General features: G+C 45.3%; 1 protein-coding gene across 1 annotated transcript in view; it reads right to left on the minus strand.

Annotated features, from left to right (window-relative positions):
* Nucleotides 1-18,601, minus strand: part of LOC144128115 (uncharacterized) — a 535,742-nt gene that overhangs the window by 324,065 nt on the left and 193,076 nt on the right. The window contains exon 3 of the mRNA XM_077661200.1: nucleotides 7,841-8,392. Within this exon, the coding sequence (XP_077517326.1) occupies nucleotides 7,841-8,392 (552 nt within the window). The remainder of the gene's footprint in view (nucleotides 1-7,840; nucleotides 8,393-18,601) is intronic.

Consider the following 18,601-nt stretch of genomic DNA (forward strand, 5'->3'; position numbering starts at 1 on the left):
GCTTTCAGTGATGATGACCCTTGAGTGGAGCGAGACTCTCACATGTTTCTAGAGGACAGTCAGGGTAACGGGATATTCCAAACTTATTCTCACCCAAGAGATGGCCTCGTCCGTCGAAAGCGTGATCGGCTTAGACCACAGGTCGATGATTGCCTGATGTTCATTAAGGACATCAATGGCCAAGATCACTTCGCGGGAACATTGCTGTAGAACTACGAAGGTCGCAGGATAGCTATGTCGGCTGACGGTCACTCAAGCAATGCATCGCCCCGCTGGCTGACTTCCTGCAGTCCGGATTTGTGGGCCGTCCCACGTGGTCGTGCGTTTCCTGATCTTCGCGGCGAATGTTGCATTCATCACCGAATAATCAACTTCTCTAACTGTAGGGCCGTGGATAGCGACTTCTAAGACAGACTTCCTGTCTCTTGCGTTGCATGTCGTTCTGGGCGTCGGTCCACGGCTTCGACGGGAATGTGAATCATGGGTAGGGCGTGTCGTCGGGGCTTTACTTTCTGGCGGCGTCCTTCGTAATTAAGATCGTGTCGCGGTCGAGCTGATGTTTGTCTGCGGCGCCGGCGTTTCGGCTGCGACGTCTTCATACGGCATGGTCTGTGGATGCCCTTCGTCGTTTCGCTGCTGAGCACATTCACTTCCTAAGGTTGCTCTCTTTTGTTTAACCCTGAGGGAGATGCGGGACCTTCCGCGAAGAGCCACTGCGTAGATTCGGCGTGGCAAAGCGAAGTGCGCTACTGCAGGGGATGGTTAGCGGGAAAGGTAATTAGGCACATGCTACTCTCGACACAGTCTTCAATTTCTTGCGGATGCTGGCCAAAGCATGGTCGGCGTACGTCAATGCAAAACCGCGATGACCGATATGCCGGCACGGGCACTGACGAAGAATATGGCCGGTCTCATCGCAACGAAAGCGCAGTGGGCTGTCGTCGGAGTGCTTCAGGAGTCGCATTTCCTGCTGCTTGAGCGTCGTTTGTAGGCTGGGCGAGTGGGGACAGGGCAACGACATTCGAAAACGGCCGGTCCAGGTCGAAGAATAGGACTTATGGTGTGTCGTCGGAGCTGAGCCACTGGGTACTGCAGCGGCGCAGGCCGTGGCTGGAGCTTCAGCCTGAGGCGTCGATGACGGGGACCCAAGCGCATGCTGCACTTGTCAGCAGACGGTTTCTCCAATGGTCGCTACAAGAAGCTGGTAAGAATATGGTAACAGGTGACGCATCGCTTCTCGTACATTTATGCTGATGACATCCCGTAGGTTGCCTCCGAATGCTGCTCCATTCGAGAGAGTTGTCTAGTGAAATGATAGAGTTGTCTAGGGAAATTAGAGGTGTCTAGGGAAATGACGGGCTCATGCTTTCAAGGTGTTCTCAATGGTGGCCGCTTCACGTGTATATTCAGCGATGGTCTTCGGTGAATTGCGGCTCAGACCACCGGAAATGTCCCACTTCAGCACCACGCATGTAGAACCCCACCTTTTTATCTTCAGTAAAGTCAGAATCGGCACGTCAAAAGAGGCGCTTCATGTCTTCTACGAATGCAGTCGTTGTGTCATTTGGGTGCTGGATGCGTGAGTGTAGAAGCATCTGTGCTCTTTTTTTCCTGAGGATGCTTGTACATGGAGGACTCCAACGCCGCAAGAGAGGCTTCGTGGTTTCTGAACAAATTCTGGCTGGGCCTTCTAGGCCGAAGAAAATGTCGCTCCCTTTTGTCTTGTCATCCCAAATGTTGAATCCTGCGACACGCTAAAACTAGTACAACCATTCTTCAGAATCATCGCCTGGTGAACGGTTGAACGTCAGCGGCAGTCGGGGCTCGTGCAAAATAAGAGGCACTGGTATCGTTGCCATGGTTGATGTGAGCGCTAAGGAGCCCTTCTCTGCTCGCGTGCGTTCCGGTAGGATTTAGTATTCGGGGAAACGCTTCTGGAAACGACGGCTTCTTCGGACTTCGTCTTCTCTAGGGGACGGTTTCTGTGGCTTTCTCGTGATAAACTTCTTCAGGGCGGCTCGGTCTGCTTTGGGAGCTCCCAGGGGGTAAGGGCGACTAGTACAAAGGTTAGCACCTCCATTGCAGTCTGACGAGCCGGAAGACAGTGAACACGGTTTCTGAAACAAAGTTGTGTATTGGGCAGAACTGTGCCCACAAACAACTCAGACTCGGCAGCGCCGTAACAAGCTTGCTCGGCGGTCGTCGAATAGAATGCGTGCACTTCTTGGATGCGCTGAATTTAAAGCTGACAAAGAACTTTCGAGGAGCCAAAAGCAACTACTGCAATCCGGAAAAATGTGAAAGGAGATGTTTGAGGCCACTGTCATTCGAAACAAGTCTGGTGGCATGTCACGTCTCCAAAAAAATGTTAAAGCCGCCTGCGGCGGCTTTGAGCGTGAACGAAAAAACTACGAAGATCCATGGCAATATGCTCCAGATTAAGTCACTTGTTTTGCTTTGGCAGTGAATCGTTGCTTCCAGTGAGGTACCGAAAGTTTTAAGCGAAGTGTAGTTTGCGGCCTACCCCTCATTGTTTTGCATAAAGTACAGTGTTTACTTTCGAAAGTGCTGAAGAGAGTAGCTTAATATTCAGTTTATCTCACGGCAACAAAAGAACACGCTTAGGCAGGTGGCTGTATGCCATGCATTTCAACTTATTGGCAGGGGAGCAATAAGGATAACGCGCAGAATGTATCTTTTAACAAGTGCGCCCGAATTCTGTCGGCCATCCCCGCCATAGCCCCGCTTCAAGGGGCAAGGTGTCGTACAACAGCAACAAGGAGATAGACAAGTAAAACGTACACATTGTATTTACAGCACTCTTGCAAGTGGGGAGTTTTCCCCCGAATTACCAAAAAAAAGCCAGTAAATGTGGTTGTAAGAAAAAGCACTCCAGCCGTTTTTTTAATTGAGTAAGCGAGTGAAAAACCTTATTGTAGAGAAGAGAGAGCTTGAACCTGGATGGGACGAGCCCTTACTCCAATGTTCCCGAGACGACGTAGCCGCTCTTCAAGGCTACTGCGAGGCAGTGCGGCCTCCCACTGCTCATTTGAGTTGGGATTTACCTGTACAGCTCTTATGCTGGGACAGGCCCATATTGTGCATTATAGTGAAGGATAGCCTCCATAGAAGAACAATTCGCTGTCATATTGTGTTGGGCGAACCCTGTGAGAGGTGGCTCAGGTACTGGTATGTCATTATCATCATCATCATCAGCCTGACTACACCCGCTGCACGGCAAAGGCCTCTCCCTTGTATCTTCAATAAACTCTATCATTTGCCAGCTGCGCCCACCCCATGCCTGCAAACTTCCTTATCTCATCTGCCCACCTAACCAACTGTCACCCCTGCTACGCTTGCCGTCAGGCAAGGGAACACGATCTCGCCAATGCTATTCACCGCCTATTTACAGGAGGTATTCCGAGGCCTGAATTGGAAACAGCTGGGGATAAGAGTTAATAGTGAATACCTAAATATTCTGCGATTCACTGATGACATTTACTTGCTGAGTCACTTAGGAGATAAACTGCTAATCATGATCAATGAGTTAGACAGAGAAGTACAGTGGGTCTAAAAATTAACATCAAAAACCAAAGTAATGTTCAACAGTCTAGCAAGAGAACAGCAGTTCACAATTGGCAATGACTTGCTGGAACTGGTAAAAGAAATCGTCTACTTAGGGCAGATAGTGACAGCAGATACGGATCATGAAAGAAAATTAACTAGAAGGATAAGAATTGGATGGAGCGCATATGGCAGGTTCTCTCCGATCATGAATTTTTATTTATTTATTTATTTATTTATTTATTTATTTATTTATTTATTTATTCATACTGCCGGCACAGGCCAAGGCAGGAGTTGCAGTTTTACAAAGTACACATCTTGTTAGAACTTTTGCATGTAAAATACAATCAAAAACAGAAGAAGAAACTCTTTGAACATTAGGAATTTTTGCACGTCTCTGACGGCAGGAAAAAAAATATTTGAATAGCGCGCAAAAACGTCAACCGCTGTGGTGCAATGTGAAGAACAAAAGGCACGTGGCAGTAATAGCAAAGTACAACAATTCTAATGAAGAGTAGGTCCGACTGGCAAAAGGTAAATAAAAGAAAACAGTGAGCAATGTACATAGATCACTTAGAGAGTGACAGGTAGCAAGGCTAGTATACAATACATTTTTTTATGCACTCATAGAATATTCCCGTAGTGCAGCTTCAAAGCCCTTAGTCTCAGTATTTATAACTTCATTGGGTAGTTTGTTCCAGTCATCTATGGTCCTCACGAGAAAAGAATAATCAAAAGAGTGTCTTGTATGTCAATGGTTTGATATGTTTACTGTGTTTTATCCTTGACTGGATGGAACTGTCTGCTACAATGTACCTTTCGAGGTTTACTTTGTAATAGCCACGTAAAATATGATGAAAGGAAACAATCCTATTGTGTTCCATTTTCTTCTTAACAGGGGTTAATCCAGTCTTTATTCTTAGTAATGAAACTGACTGCATTCTAGAATAAGCATTTTAAATGAACCAGAAGCCTTGTTCTGCACACATTCACATTTCAAAATATTCTGCTCAGTGTATGGCTCCCAAATGGGGCTTGCATAGGTAATTAGTGGCAGGACTGTCAATTTATATGCTAACAACTTGACATCTGGCGTGGCATCAGTTAGCTTCTTCCGTAGCGTCCAAAGCTTTCTGATCGCCTTATCACAAACTTGATCTACATGCGATGACCAATTTAGATCATATCTGACACAAAAGCCCAAGTACCTGAACTCAGCGACATCTTTTAGAATGACATCATGAATTTTAAAAGAAAATACAAAGGGTTGTTTTTTACGCGTCATATGCATACAAACGGTCTTCTCTGTGTTCATGTCCATTTGCCACCGTTTGCACCAGTTACTGATTATGTCCAGATGGTCATTCAGTCTCTTCAGATCATCACAAGATTTTACATTACAATAAATAATAGTATCATCTGCGTAACGTTTAATTGTTATCTCTTGTGAAAAGCCGGTGCTCATATCGCTAACATACAAAGAGAAAAGCAAATGACCTGATCGTACATTTTTATTTGAGTTGGCAACGTTATTAACAAAAACAAACTGCTCTCTATGCGTTAGGTACGCCTCAATCCATTTTATTACAACGTTATTTTTCAATAAGTTGTGAAGTTTCAGCAGTAGCTTTTGGTGAGATATTCTATCAAACGCTCTCCTAAAATCGATAAAGATGATATCTATTTGCCCTCTTTCGTCGATACATTTGGCAATGTCATGTACAACTTCACCTAATATGGTAATGGTGGAATATCCGTGCCGGAAACCATGCTGGTGGCTTGCCAGCACCCCATTTGCTTCAGCAAATTCCATTAAGTGTTTAGTTAAAATGTGTTCAAATGTTTTGCAACACGTACTCGTCAAAGATATTGGTCGATAGTTTGTTACATCATGTTTTGCTCCTTGCTTATGTATTGGTATTACTTTGGCATACTTCCAGTCGCCAGGGACGTCACCAGATAGAAGAGACTTGTTAAATATTTCTACAAGACAGTAGGAACACCATTCAGCGTACCTTTTTAGGAAGGTATTAGGAATTTCTTCCGGTCCCACGGATTTTTTTGTGTCCAGATTAAGAAGAAGGTTAAGAACTCTGTCGTGACAAATTTTTATATCCGGAAACGACGGTATGTTTGGTGAGTCTTCTAGATGCGGTGTTGTGCGATCATCCCAGGTAAATACGGACTCGAACTATTCGTTGAAAAGGCATGCCATTTCACTACTATCACTAACTGTGCAAGTAGCAATTTTTAAGAACGGAATGGGGGATTTCTGTTTTGACAGGTACCGCCAGAATTTTGCCGGAGATGTTTTAATGAACGTAGTCAATGATTCATTCATAAAGCGCTGTTTTACTCTCGCAATCTCTGCTTTAAATGCCTGGGAAAGGCTTTTAACCCTTTCATCTGTTGCATTTGAGGTTGTATTTGCGCATCTTGGTCTCATACGTTTCAACTGGCGCTTCATGTGAATAATATCCCGCGATATCCACGGATTTCTCTTGCAAACTTTCTTGATGCGCATAGGAATGAAGGATTTTATGCATTTGTGAATTACTTTTTTAAACCGTTCCCATGTTTGATTTACAGATGTTGATTCAAGAGTTACAAAATTACTGAAACCGTCGAAGCCTTGTTCTATACAATCCAGTACTCCTACATTGTCTGCTCTAGCAAAATAAGGGACTAGCGCAGTTTTAGCGGGGTTGGGTTTTTGTCACTTGATGGCCAGCCGGACGATTACGATCATATGCTCGGAAAGACCACTCATAACGTCACAGCGTGAATGATATTGTGTTGCTGACTGACTCAGAAAGACTAAATCAAGTAGGAATTTCCCGGATCCATGCATTCGTGTAGGCGTGCTGACAAGTTGAACCAAATTTATGGAAAATACGGGATCTAAAAAGGCACGGGATGTTGCCACATCAACCGTACCTTCCTTATAATTTACCCAATCTATATGGGGCAGATTGAAATCCCCAGCCATTATAATTTTCTTTGTTGTGGTAGCAAACAGGGGTATTAAATAATCATTTAGTGACTGTATACAATCTTCAGTGGTACCCGGAGGTCTATACACCGCAATGACTGTGAAAGAGATAGTACCGATTTTCATACTGCACAAGACGCACTCAAGTTCTGGTGGTGACGGTATTTCAACGCAGAAAATACTGGATTTGTAAACAATGACAACACCTCTACCTCTTGTTCCACGGTCTTTACGGCAAGCTGTGTAATTAGGCGGGAGAAGTTCTGTACTATCCATAAACTCGTTAAGCCACGTTTCAGTGACAACGACTATGTCTGGTTCATGCTCAAGAAGGATGCTTTCAAAATGTGAAGTCTTGTTCACTAAACTTCGCGAATTCAAATTTATTACGGTTAGCTAGTCAGGAAGGCGACTGCACTTGCTCCGGGGTGTTATCGTTTGAGCTGTGACGAGCTACCTGATAAGCCACACGCGTCGCAGCATCATCATCGCAGTAGTACGCCTTATCATTGACATATAACTTGTCGTGCACTAGACGCACACGTGCTCCATTCAACTTCTCGTTTTTGGCACTTTCCCAGAGGCATTTGCTGCGATAAACCACACCCTTTGAAAAATATTCCCCAACAGAAATGCCCGTGTTTTTAAGCTTTTTGCAGTTTTGTAAAATTGCAATCTTTTCTTTGAAGTCGTATAATCGGAAAATCACCGGCCGCCGTGATGCTCCTTTTTTTCCTATGCGATGCATTCGCTCCATACACGTAGGGCAGACACCAACCACAGTGAATAATTTTTCATTTACAGCTTTTGACAGATTTTCAGGGGTTTCATTTCCTTCTTCGGGCAGTCCAAATACGATCAAGTTATTACGCCGCTGGCGACTTTCCACATCATCTAACTTTTTCGAAAGCTGAGTGATATCTTTTCTTAACTCGTTGACTACTTCTTGTGTTTTAGTTACACTGGAAAGTGCACATTCAAGATTATTTAGACGGTCTTCGAGAATTTTTATCGCAGTACCATTTTCTTTAAATCCTTTTGTACTGCTCGCTGGTCGCGCTTAATATCACCAAGCGTTTTCGTATGTTCCTTTAGTGCTTGAAGAATTTGTTCCAGCTTCTCATCAACGGTAGGGGGACCCGGGTTCAATTCAACATCCCCACTTGTCACAAGCTTAACAAATACAGACCAGCAATCACACAAAATCAAAAACAGTGTGCGGGGGCACGGCACGACAATAAGAGACAAATGGTTGCTTCGAAACGAACGTACACTCTGTCTTACCTGCAGGCAGGCAAAGATGAGCACATTTGAGGCCATGTTCGGATGCGTACCGTGCCCGCAACTGAGTTTGTGAGGATCCAGGTGCTTGCTTATGTAGACAATCGGCAGAACCGTGGTCGACGGTGATTGTTGAAAACTTCTGGGGTAGATTCTGTTGTAGACAGCGCACCTCGCCGTCACTGAGGGCGGCTGAAGATAAGGCTCGGCGATCGGCTTGTATTCCAGCTCGCTGAACATAGTTGATGGCGTTGTAAATGCACCGGTCAGTAGCGGAACCTGCAGGCAGGCAGAGATGAGCACATTTGAGGCCATGTTCGGATGCGTACTGTGCCCGCAACTGAGTTTGTGAGGTGCCAGCTGCTTGCTTATGTAGACAATCGGCAGGACCGTGGTCGACGGTGATTGGTGAAAACTTCTGGGGTAGATTCCGTTGTAGACAGCGCACCTCGCCGTCACTGAGGGCGGCTGAAGATAAGGCTCGGCGATCGGCTTGTATTCCAGCTCGCTGAACATAGTTGATGGCGTTGTAAATGCACCGGTCAGTAGCGGAACCTGCAGGCAGGCAAAGATGAGCACATTTGAGGCCATGTTCGGATGCGTACCATGCCCGCAATGGCAGGTATACCAATATACCTCAAGAGAAAAGTGTACAACAGCTGTATCTTACCGGTAGTCACCTACAGGTCAGAAACGGTGAGGCTTACGAGAAGGGTCCAGCTTAAGTTAAGGACAACACAGCGAGCCATGGAAAGGACAATGATAGGTGTAACGTTAAGACACCGGAAGCGGGCCGAGTGGGTGAGGAAACAAACGCGTGTTATGACATCCTAGTTGAAATCAAGTGGAAGAAGTGGGCTTGGGCAGGGCATGTACTACGAAGGCAAGATAACCGCTGGTATGTATTAGCTTGAAACTGCCTCCAAGGTACTGATTTTTCTTTCTTGTGCTTTTTTACAACAAGAAACGTACGTACATTCCTCTGCCACTCATATATGTGCTGCCGTAGCCGTCTACGATACACCACTAAGAGGAGATAAATATTATTTTGGCCAGACAGGACCCTGCTTGAAACACTGGAGCACGGGCTATGCTTGTCGACTGGGGAGGACATTCATCTACCTAAACATTGTGTGGCCTGCAAACAGTGTAGGAAATGGCGGAATGAGATTAAAATTCTGGTTTGCAGTTGAAATATTGTCACACGGGAAGTGATGAGAGTGTGCTTCAAAAACAAAAAAGATCTCAACTGTGTGAACTGGACTTCAGTTTCGCGGTAGACCAACAACGTGTTTACAAACCTAGGGGCCGATCTCATATGCCGGAGTCGACAGGGAGTGAAAAGCGTGCATAGGACCCATTAGAATACATGGAAGCAAAAGTTTTCCAAGCAGAATTTCTATTTCAGAATGCCCCTACAAGGTCTTAAAGGAAATAATGGGGCAGCATCATGTGACGAGGAGAGCAGGAGAGCACATACACGAACAAGCGCCATGTGCTCTCCTGCTGTCCTCGTCATTTGATGCTGCGCCGTAATTCCCTTCAGCATGTCTGACCAACTTGACCAATCCTATGTGCTTCTTACGCCGTTGTCCTTCTCTGAAACCAATCAAATTCATCCAAGTTATTAAGAAAGCTTGAAAAGTTGTTTCGAAGGAGACGCACCAACACTGCTATGCATGCACGTGGGAGCCACCCTCAGCTCGGCCCTGTAAGGTATCAGAAGCACGACCGATAAGGTATCAGAAGCACGACACGCAAGCAAAGATTTAATAATCATTTTTCTCCTCTCACAGAGTACTTATGAAGGCAGCCATCCGTTACCAGTTGGCAGGCCCATTAAAGAAGAGTGTGACAAAATGTGGAACCACATTTGCCAGCTATCGTTTTAAAATAACACGATAAGTGATTGTATTGAAGCCGGAAATACCCCGCCAGGCGCTTTATCCTCTAGGAGTTTCTTGTAATCACCCAAGCTTTTTTTGTAATACGACAATCTGCCGCATGCTCTACGTTGTGTTGCAAATACTGTCTTTGGAATAAGACATCAAAGAGCGCTTTACACTGAAGCATCACGAAGCAGTACGATAAAAGAAGCGTGCACAGTAGCAGATGGCCAACATCGCGCTTCAACACATAGGTTGTGTTCGCTTCGAAGAAGCAGGAGGTGTCGGGTGGTTTTCTGCGCCGTCATCTGCTGCAGTGCGCGATCCTTTTTTGTTCGAGAAGGTGCTTGAGAGCTGTTTTTCCACGAAACGCTGCTTAGGCTGTCTAATTTGTTTTGAATACGCTGTTCAGGCTACGCGAGAAGCATGCCCAATTCGCGGAAACATCCAGCGGACAGAGCGTCTTTAGGGAGTATGTCCGGCTTCACAACACAAATTTATCGTTCCATTCTAAAGCGACCGCTTCGAAACTACTTTGCATATTTCTTCAGACTCTCATTCGAAGTGCTTCCCAACTGTTAACGAATAGCAGTCTCCATGTGTTACTTGCGAGACAAGAAAAATGATTCAGGAAGTTTTGCTAAAATGTCTTTCTGTGGGTCGTGCTGCCGCTTCGTGCTCATACTAGCTGCCAGATGGTGACTCCCACGCGCAGCGCATCCCTGTGTTTTAAATATCAACCGCCTTTCAAACGTTGTTTCATACTTTCACAATCTAGTCTAAAGTCTACTTATAATTTACGAAGCGACGGCATCAAAGGTTCATTGTATAATCAGAACCTGCTTTGAAATCTTTTGCTTACTTGTAATCCTAAGGGTGCTTATCCTACTTTTTAGCCCCAGTAGGCCCAATTGACTACCGCACTGCACCGCATCTATTTCGCTTCACCGAACGATTTTGGCCTCTAAAGAAGTGAGAGTGTTTCTATAGGTGCCATAAGCCTCGTCTTTATTGCCTCCAAAGCGTTACGTCTTTTGTGGCTGCGCATGCTCAACTTATATTTTCTTCGCAAATTATATTTTTCCCTGTAAAGTCAGACTGGTGCTCATCCCATGTTAGTACTCTTGTGCGCGATTTCCTAGCAGCTTTCTCATCTCTGGAAAAAAAAAAGTTTCACGGTAACTTTTTTACGGGCCCGGTGGGTCTGCTTTTTGCTTCTTTTGCTAGCATGACGGCTCTAAAAAGTCTTGAATTCGTCGCATAAGAACTTTTTATGAGAGTAGGAGTTGAAAGAAGTATACTTGCGACCTTGGAAGCAGTGTGCAATCATTACTAAGACCACAGACAACGTGGTAGAGCTTGCATTGTTTAAGTGCGAAAGCACTACTCCACGAGTAGAAATAGGCAATTCGGTTTGCGTGATATTTGATCTTGAGTGTGAACATAGGTAAACCATAAATAAATTAATATTAGCGCTACTGGGATTCCAACCCGCGGTGGCGCGAACACATCAGCTTCGCTGGCCACTGCGAGAGCGCTATGCTATCATCGCAGCCAGTCATGCCTGGTGATAAACTGGCACACTCTCGCGCTGCGCATTGCGCATTCTCTTCTTCATCAACTAGTACTACCAACGGAGTAGTATTTCCCCTTAAACAATGTCGCTGTAGCCACAGACTGGTTTGCGCTGCATGCGTTTGCGTGGACAACGTTGCGGCATGAACACGGCAATAGAGCAATATACGATATCGTCGAAAACATTGGTACAGAAACGCGGCAGTGGAGCAAAGGGCGCCGGCGTGCATAGGTGAATCCGCATTGATGAAAACGTTGAAGACGCGCATAACTGGCTCCTTGGATCAGTGGACAGACTGATGGTCGTCCCGTGTCAGTGTGCTTGTGCGCACTTTCCTCGCAGCCTTTTCATCTCTGGAGAAATAAGTTTCACAGTAACTTTTTACGGGTCCGGTGGTGATAAAATATGGCACCACATTTGCCAGCTATCGCTTTAAAATAACACGATGAGGGAATGGGTTGTAACCGGAAGTACCCTGCCAGGCGCTTTATGTGCTGGCAGTTTCCTCTGTGGCTGCGGGGTAGCGGCTACGTACGTGGCGGTGTTGCTCTAGTTTGCTCAATTTCTTCTTCCTGTCTGTGCCTGCTTGCTCCTGTTCTAGGGTGATTGGGAGTAGGACGAAGGCTTAATATCTACTTTTTCTCCCGGCCAGTGGTTTTCCCCTGGCCGGCCTCTCTTCCTAAAGGCCAGCTCCCAATTGATCTCTTTTTCCCGCAGTGGCGTTTCCAGCATTGCAGTCGCTTTAGTGCCTTCCGATGGAGGCGCTATCCGACTGAGCGATCCGGAGGCAGTACAAGCGGCTCTTCAATCCACATCGAAACATTTCATGCTTATTACTAATGTCCGGTAGTTCGGTAGGGGTGGCACTTTGTGCAGGCCACCGGATAAGGACTGTATAGAAGACCTGTTGAAGTGTCCGTTCTTCGCCAGCCGCCCGGTAAGCGCATTCCTTAGCCTCATCTAGCGTGTTCCAAGGACTTAGTTTGAGGGGCCGACTCTCGATTGATCCCTATGGAAACGCTTGAGAACCAATCGTCTGCAGGAGTGATCGCTGTCCATCGATGCAGCTGAATGGTCTACGGAGTAAAAATTCCTACACCGTCCGTCATTGCCACATTTGCAATATTCTGCCCGTAAGAGATAAAGGTGTGGCCTTTGGTATTTCGAGTAGATTTTTTTAATTCTCGGCCCTTCAGTGTCAAAACTGCTCGAGATTTTGCCACAGCGGCAAAGCCTGCAAATCGGCCTTACGACGCTGTGCATGTGTGGAAGGTCATGGAAGAGAGGAATGTCCCGAACAGCAAGAAAAATGTCGTTTGTGTAGCGGTGCTCACCCTGCTGATTCACCTGACTGTCCTGCACGAACACAAGAAGTTCAGATGCTCGAGCTTATGTACAAACACTGATTCACGCGGAGAGATGCTTTTGCCGCAGTCAAGGAGAAAACCGGCTACTCTAGTGTGGCCGCCAAATGCTCACCCATAATGGATGCCAGTTGGTCCCAGGCTATCACAGCGGCAGTTGAGAAAGCTGTGCAAAATGCAATGAATCGCATTGTGGAAACCGTATGCACCTGCATTTCGTACGTCATAGCTACCACGATGACCAGTCTGCTGCAGGTGCCCACCGCTCCGCTCTTGCCTCCTGTGGCTTCGGAATTGGTCATCAGTTGCGCTCATCAGGGCCAAAAAAACATGGGCAATAAAGGGCTTCTGTGGTATCTCTTCCGAACTTCATTATAGACACATGCTCTATGGACTGTGTGGACATGGAGTCAGATATTCGCGCCCAAAAACGAAGTGGGTCTCCTTTGAATATTGCAGGCACATTTTGCCACAAGTCGAAGAGAAAGAAATATAACGCTAATCAAAATCCTAACACCAGGACTCAGAAAACGGCAGTCGCGGTTGCAGCACTCCCGCCAAGATAGGGTTCTTAAGTGTACTCCAGTGTAATTGCAGTTCTATATTCTCAGCTTCAATACGTTTAAATTGCCTACGCAGTCAGCTTCTACCAGATTTAATTGTATTACAGGAAACATGGCTAGCTACAGATCTCAATTATCATCTCCAAAATTACCGCCCGCTCCGGCTTGACCGCTCATCACGGGGGGAGGGTTGTTACTGCTAATCTCTACAACATTTTGTCACAAGGCACGAATTTCTTTCCAATATGCGGACACTGAATGTGAAAACCTAGCGATTGACCTCAGTGTCCCAGGTCAACAGCCGTACACGGTAGCAAATGCATCTTTCCCATCAGATGTGGATGACACTAGGCCCCTTGACTCACACATGTTTAGTAGCCGTTCTCAGGTTTTGTTACTTGGTGACCTCAATTCGCACCGTGTGACTTGCGGGCTTAAAACAGACAGCTTTGGTTCTAAATTATTTGACCGGCTTTCTGACAACCACTTTATCTGCAGCAATTCCGGATTGCCTACGTTTGTTTGGAGTAAATGCCGCCCGCCTTCGGTTCAACTTTTTCTTCCCAGGAGTCTCTGTTACGTCTTTGCCGCCTGTTTGCTGTGAAACAAACAGTGATAATCTACGCAGCAGTTTCAGGTTTGCGTGTAAATTAACTCTTTCCGGGCGACATCAGCGCACGTTAATTAATTACAGTTGCTTTAAAGACAAAATAAAATCAACTCCCAAAATCACTTGAGAGCCATGCCCTGAGACAAGTGCCGAATGCAACGCTACAGGTGTACCTAGGTTCAGTACTGAATTATGCAAGTCAATGTTTGAATTTTTGATCAAGGGAACCAAGGGTGCAATCGCCAACAAGAGGCGCAATTGTTAGTGCGCGCGTGTATATAGACGACGGAAAGCAGTTTGGAAGAAACTTCTCATAAACCAATGCCCAAGAAATTGGTTGGATTATAGTTGTTGACGCAATATTTAGGCGCACTGTCTCAAGCGCAAAGGAGAAGTATTATGCAAATAATTATGATTTACTTTCACAATAAGGAAATAAACGAGCTTTGTTTAAATTCATGAGGCGCAAAAAGTGATTCCACCTGCTGTCAGCATTGAATCCCTCGTTCAGTCCTCTGATGACATCGCCAAGGCCTTAGACGACATTGCACGAGGCCTAGAGCTTCGCTTTGCATCTGCCCTACCTTCTCCAGCTATATTCACGTGCACGTCGACATTTCACTGAGGTCTCTATGCTTGAGCTGCGGAAATTATTCTGCGCTTATCACCAGTGGCCCCTGGCTATAATAAGGTCAATTCATGTGTGATCTAAATTTTGTTAAATAATTCTCCTGAAGACCTTTTGGCTCTACTTAACCATTCCATAAATGTCCTTGGATACCCAATGAGTGGCGTCTTGCTGAAATAGTTACGTTGCTTACAAAGCAAGGAGAGGGTTTTACTTTCGAAAACATACGCCCTATTTCATTAACATCGAACATAGTGAAATTGTGAAAAGGGTCCTTCTCATCCGTGTCATGCCTTTCATTTCTGAAAATGCTCTCTTGAATCCGTGTCAAATTGGTTTCAGGTTGGGCTGTTCAATTTGGTGTGCTCATACTGACCTAGAGGGTGCTATTAAGTTAGCTCGCAACAGAAAACAGGTTGCTTCTCTTGTCACTTTGGATATCAGTAAATCATTCGACAGCGTTGAGTACTTGACTCTGTTACTGAGATTACAGGAACTCAACTTTCCAAACTGTTTTGTAGCCTCGATTTCTGCTTTCTTAGAAAATAGAGAATTTTATTGCTGCAAAAAGGGCGTTTCCTGTAAGAGATTTCAATAGAAAAGAGGTGTACCGCAAAGATTAGTTCTCTCACCTGTTCTTTTTAACATTTTTCTAAGCTGAATTCCATGCATTCTAAATATGAAAACATATCTGTACGCCGATGATATTGCATTTTTTCCTTCAGCAGGTAATATTCACACTCCTTATCGAAACGTGCAAAATTACCTCAATGCTCTTGACAGCCGGTTAGGAAGAATTCATCTGTCCCTCAAAGTGAATAAATGCGCATTGTTAGTATTTCCGGTATCTGTTCCTCTAAATATCTGCCTGGTCTACAGAAATAACATAATTCCTCAATTTCAGACCGTGAAGTATCTCGGAGTATTATACGACATTACTCCATCCGGCTGGTGACACATTAAGCAAGTTTCTGCAAAAGGATTTCGGGCCATTGGCATCGTGCGCAGGCTTTCTAGTGCTCGGTCACGCATGAGAAGCCATACACTTCTGATGATTTATAAAATGTAGTTCCGCCCAATTTTGGAGTTCGGCTTTGTTTTATTTTCATGACCTCCTGTCTATAAACTTCGCCCTCTTGTGCTCTTGGAGCGGGAGGCGTTGCACCTTTGTCTGGGGCTTCCAAAATATTTCCCCAATGGTGTTCTGCACCTTGAGGCGCGAATCCCATCTTTATCAGCTAGGTTTCGCCTTTTAACAGGCAAAACATTTTTGAAATTCTGCGGCTCAACACATTACGATTGCATTATAATATTTTTTTTAATCAACCTGCAGGCTTTTTTTAGTGCCGCCTCGTCTCGTTTGCATACTCCGCAGATATGTTTCGTGCAGTCCCTCCTTGATCTTATAAACATTCATTTCACAGATTTACGCCAAAAATATAACAACTCATCTGTCCAGATTGAATTCGATGACATTTCCCATCGGATGCAAACCTACAGCCCTTTGTTCTTCTTCAGCATTTTCTGCAGGACTACTTAACGCCCTTTCCATCTCATATTCTTATTGCCACCGATGCCTCGCAGGATCGCGAAAAGGCAGGTGTGGGAATTTTCCGCCTTCAGTTAATTGGTCTTTGTCTCCGTCTTCCTGACTTCATTTTATTTTATCCGGCTGAATTATTTTACAATAGTATTTGCCTTACGAAAATTAGAAACTACCGTTCCCAGGTCGGGTTACGACGGAATCTCATCATTTGCTCTTCATTATCCTAATTCACTGAGTCTCGGGCATTACGCTTCTTTAAGTTCCTGATTCCACTCCATCTAAATTCGGTAAGGCTGCTTTGGGTATCGGGGCATACGGGCTTTCACATAAAGGAGGTTGAAGATTCCTTAGCAAAGGCCTCTCTCTGCGGCCCACTTACTGCTGTCCTGTCAACCTGTGCATATACAGCTGCGGTGAGGTTTCGCAGCTACGCAATATATCAGGAGTTTGCTGCCTCGGCTCTTACATCATATCTCGAATGTCACGCGTTTGCGTTGCCGGGCTCCCCTTCTAAATTTCCCCCTTCTAAGATCTGGCCTGGCGGTTTCCTCACTGGGCCGTTTTTGTGCCGAACCTGAGACAACAGATCACTTCCTGCTGTTCTGCCGCAGCTTCTCTCATTTGAGGAAGCGTCTTTTACAAATTCCGTTTCATCAACTGGGTTTGCCTGTGCCCTCTCCGGTTGTTCTTTCCACTGGAACTTCTTTGCTTGGACGAAGCGGCAGGAGTGTGCGCTCTGCTGTGCGAAATTTTCTTCAAGAAACGCAACGACTCCGATTCTAATTTCTTTTTCCGCTCTCAATCAGAACGAAGTTGAAACATTGCAGGCATTGTATACTATTGTGCACATTAAGCTATTGTGCCTTCTTCGATCTCCAAGTTAACAGGACCCCTGTCATTCTGTCTTCCAATCTATAAAAGCCAAAATAAATCAAATAGAACAGAATAAATAGAACAAATCATTCAAAAGGGTATGAAAATAAAAATAAAATAAGTATCAATAAAAAGAACAATATATAACTAAAAATAAATAGTTGAAAACAAAAATATAACGAATGAAGATTGAAAACAATAACGAAATAAAAATAATAATAAATCAAGAAAGAACAACACAAACTAAACAAACAAATAAAACGCCTACTGCCTTCGTGGAAAGAACCAGCGTGCAGGAAAGTTCCATGCTTACTAACTTTTACTCTTACCAACGTTTTCAAGGACGCGTCTGTCTGCTTTGAAAGTAAAATTGATCAACACAGTTAACACATAACCACAGTGTGTCGCATAGCAACAGTTCGTGCGTACCGCCTGAATTGATACCTATTCCTTGGATGCGTTATATATGTGCCAGTATAGCAGCTATCGAAGGGCCCCCCCCCCGTCCTCCATTTGCATAAAATTTGGGGGCCGCCCGCTTGATACAGAACGTTCAAAATGGTGTCCAATGACTTTGCATATTCTTGAGGATGAAATTACTTATTGAGATGAAGGCCAAAATATCAGTTCGTTTCGCAACGTCGACATTTCCGCCCCCAAACTGTGCATTCCGAAGGCCGTCAGACGGCCATTACTGTCGGCCTGTTTGTCGCAGGGGCTTCCGCAGAATGTCAAACGATTCATCTTGTTGGGAGCCAGACGCTTATAAAATTTATTAACTGATAGAATGAGGAATTTTATGAGATATAGTGAACATGGCTGCAAAATGCAATAGTAGTGAAAATTTCATGACGTAGATGGCGGTGCTCGTGCCTTAGAAGGAACGTTTCCCGAAAGGAAGCATGCGCGGATGTTTGGGTTTGGCCTTGTCCACTTTCCCCGCCGCGGTGGCTCAGTGGTTAGGGAGCTCGGCTACTGATCCGGAGTTCCCGTGTTCGAACCCGACTGCGGCGACTGCGTTTACACTAAGGCGCCCGTGTGCTGTGCGATGTCAGTGCACGTTAAAGATCCACAGGTGGTCGAAATTATTGCGGAGCCCTCCACTACGGCACCACTTTTTTCCTTCTTCTTTCACTCCCTCCATTATCCCTGCCCTTATTGCGTGGTTCAGGTGTCCACCGATATGTGAAACAGATACTGAGCCATTTCCTTTCCCACAAAACCAATTATTAGTATATTTAATTTTTTTGCCACGTTTTTTGAGCGCACCAGTGTAAGTACGTGAAGCTCGCGTAGCTCCGCCGAATGGCTTGCCGCATTTCCAACAAGTGAGAAGGGCTGCAAAGTATAGGATGCGGTGCGCAGCCCGACCGCGGCGGCTGCGTTTTTATGTAGTCAAAACGCTAAGGCGCCAGTGTGCTGTGCGATGTCAGTGCACGTTAAAGATCCTCAGATGGTCGAAATTATTGCGGAGCCCTCCACTACGGCGCCTCCTTCTTCCTTTCTTCTTTCACTCCCTCCTTTCTCCCTTCCCTAACGGCGCGGTTCAGGTGTCCAACGATATATGATACATGATACTGCGCCTTTTCCTTTCCCCAAGAACCAATCATTATTATATTTAATTTTCTTCTCCACGTATGCTGAGCACACCAATGTAAGCACGTGAAGCTCTCGTAGCTGGGCCGAATGGTTCGCCGCGTTTCCAACAAGCGAGAATG

The sequence above is a fragment of the Amblyomma americanum genome, chromosome 4 (assembly GCF_052857255.1).
Source record: "Amblyomma americanum isolate KBUSLIRL-KWMA chromosome 4, ASM5285725v1, whole genome shotgun sequence".
NCBI lineage: Eukaryota > Metazoa > Arthropoda > Arachnida > Ixodida > Ixodidae > Amblyomma > Amblyomma americanum.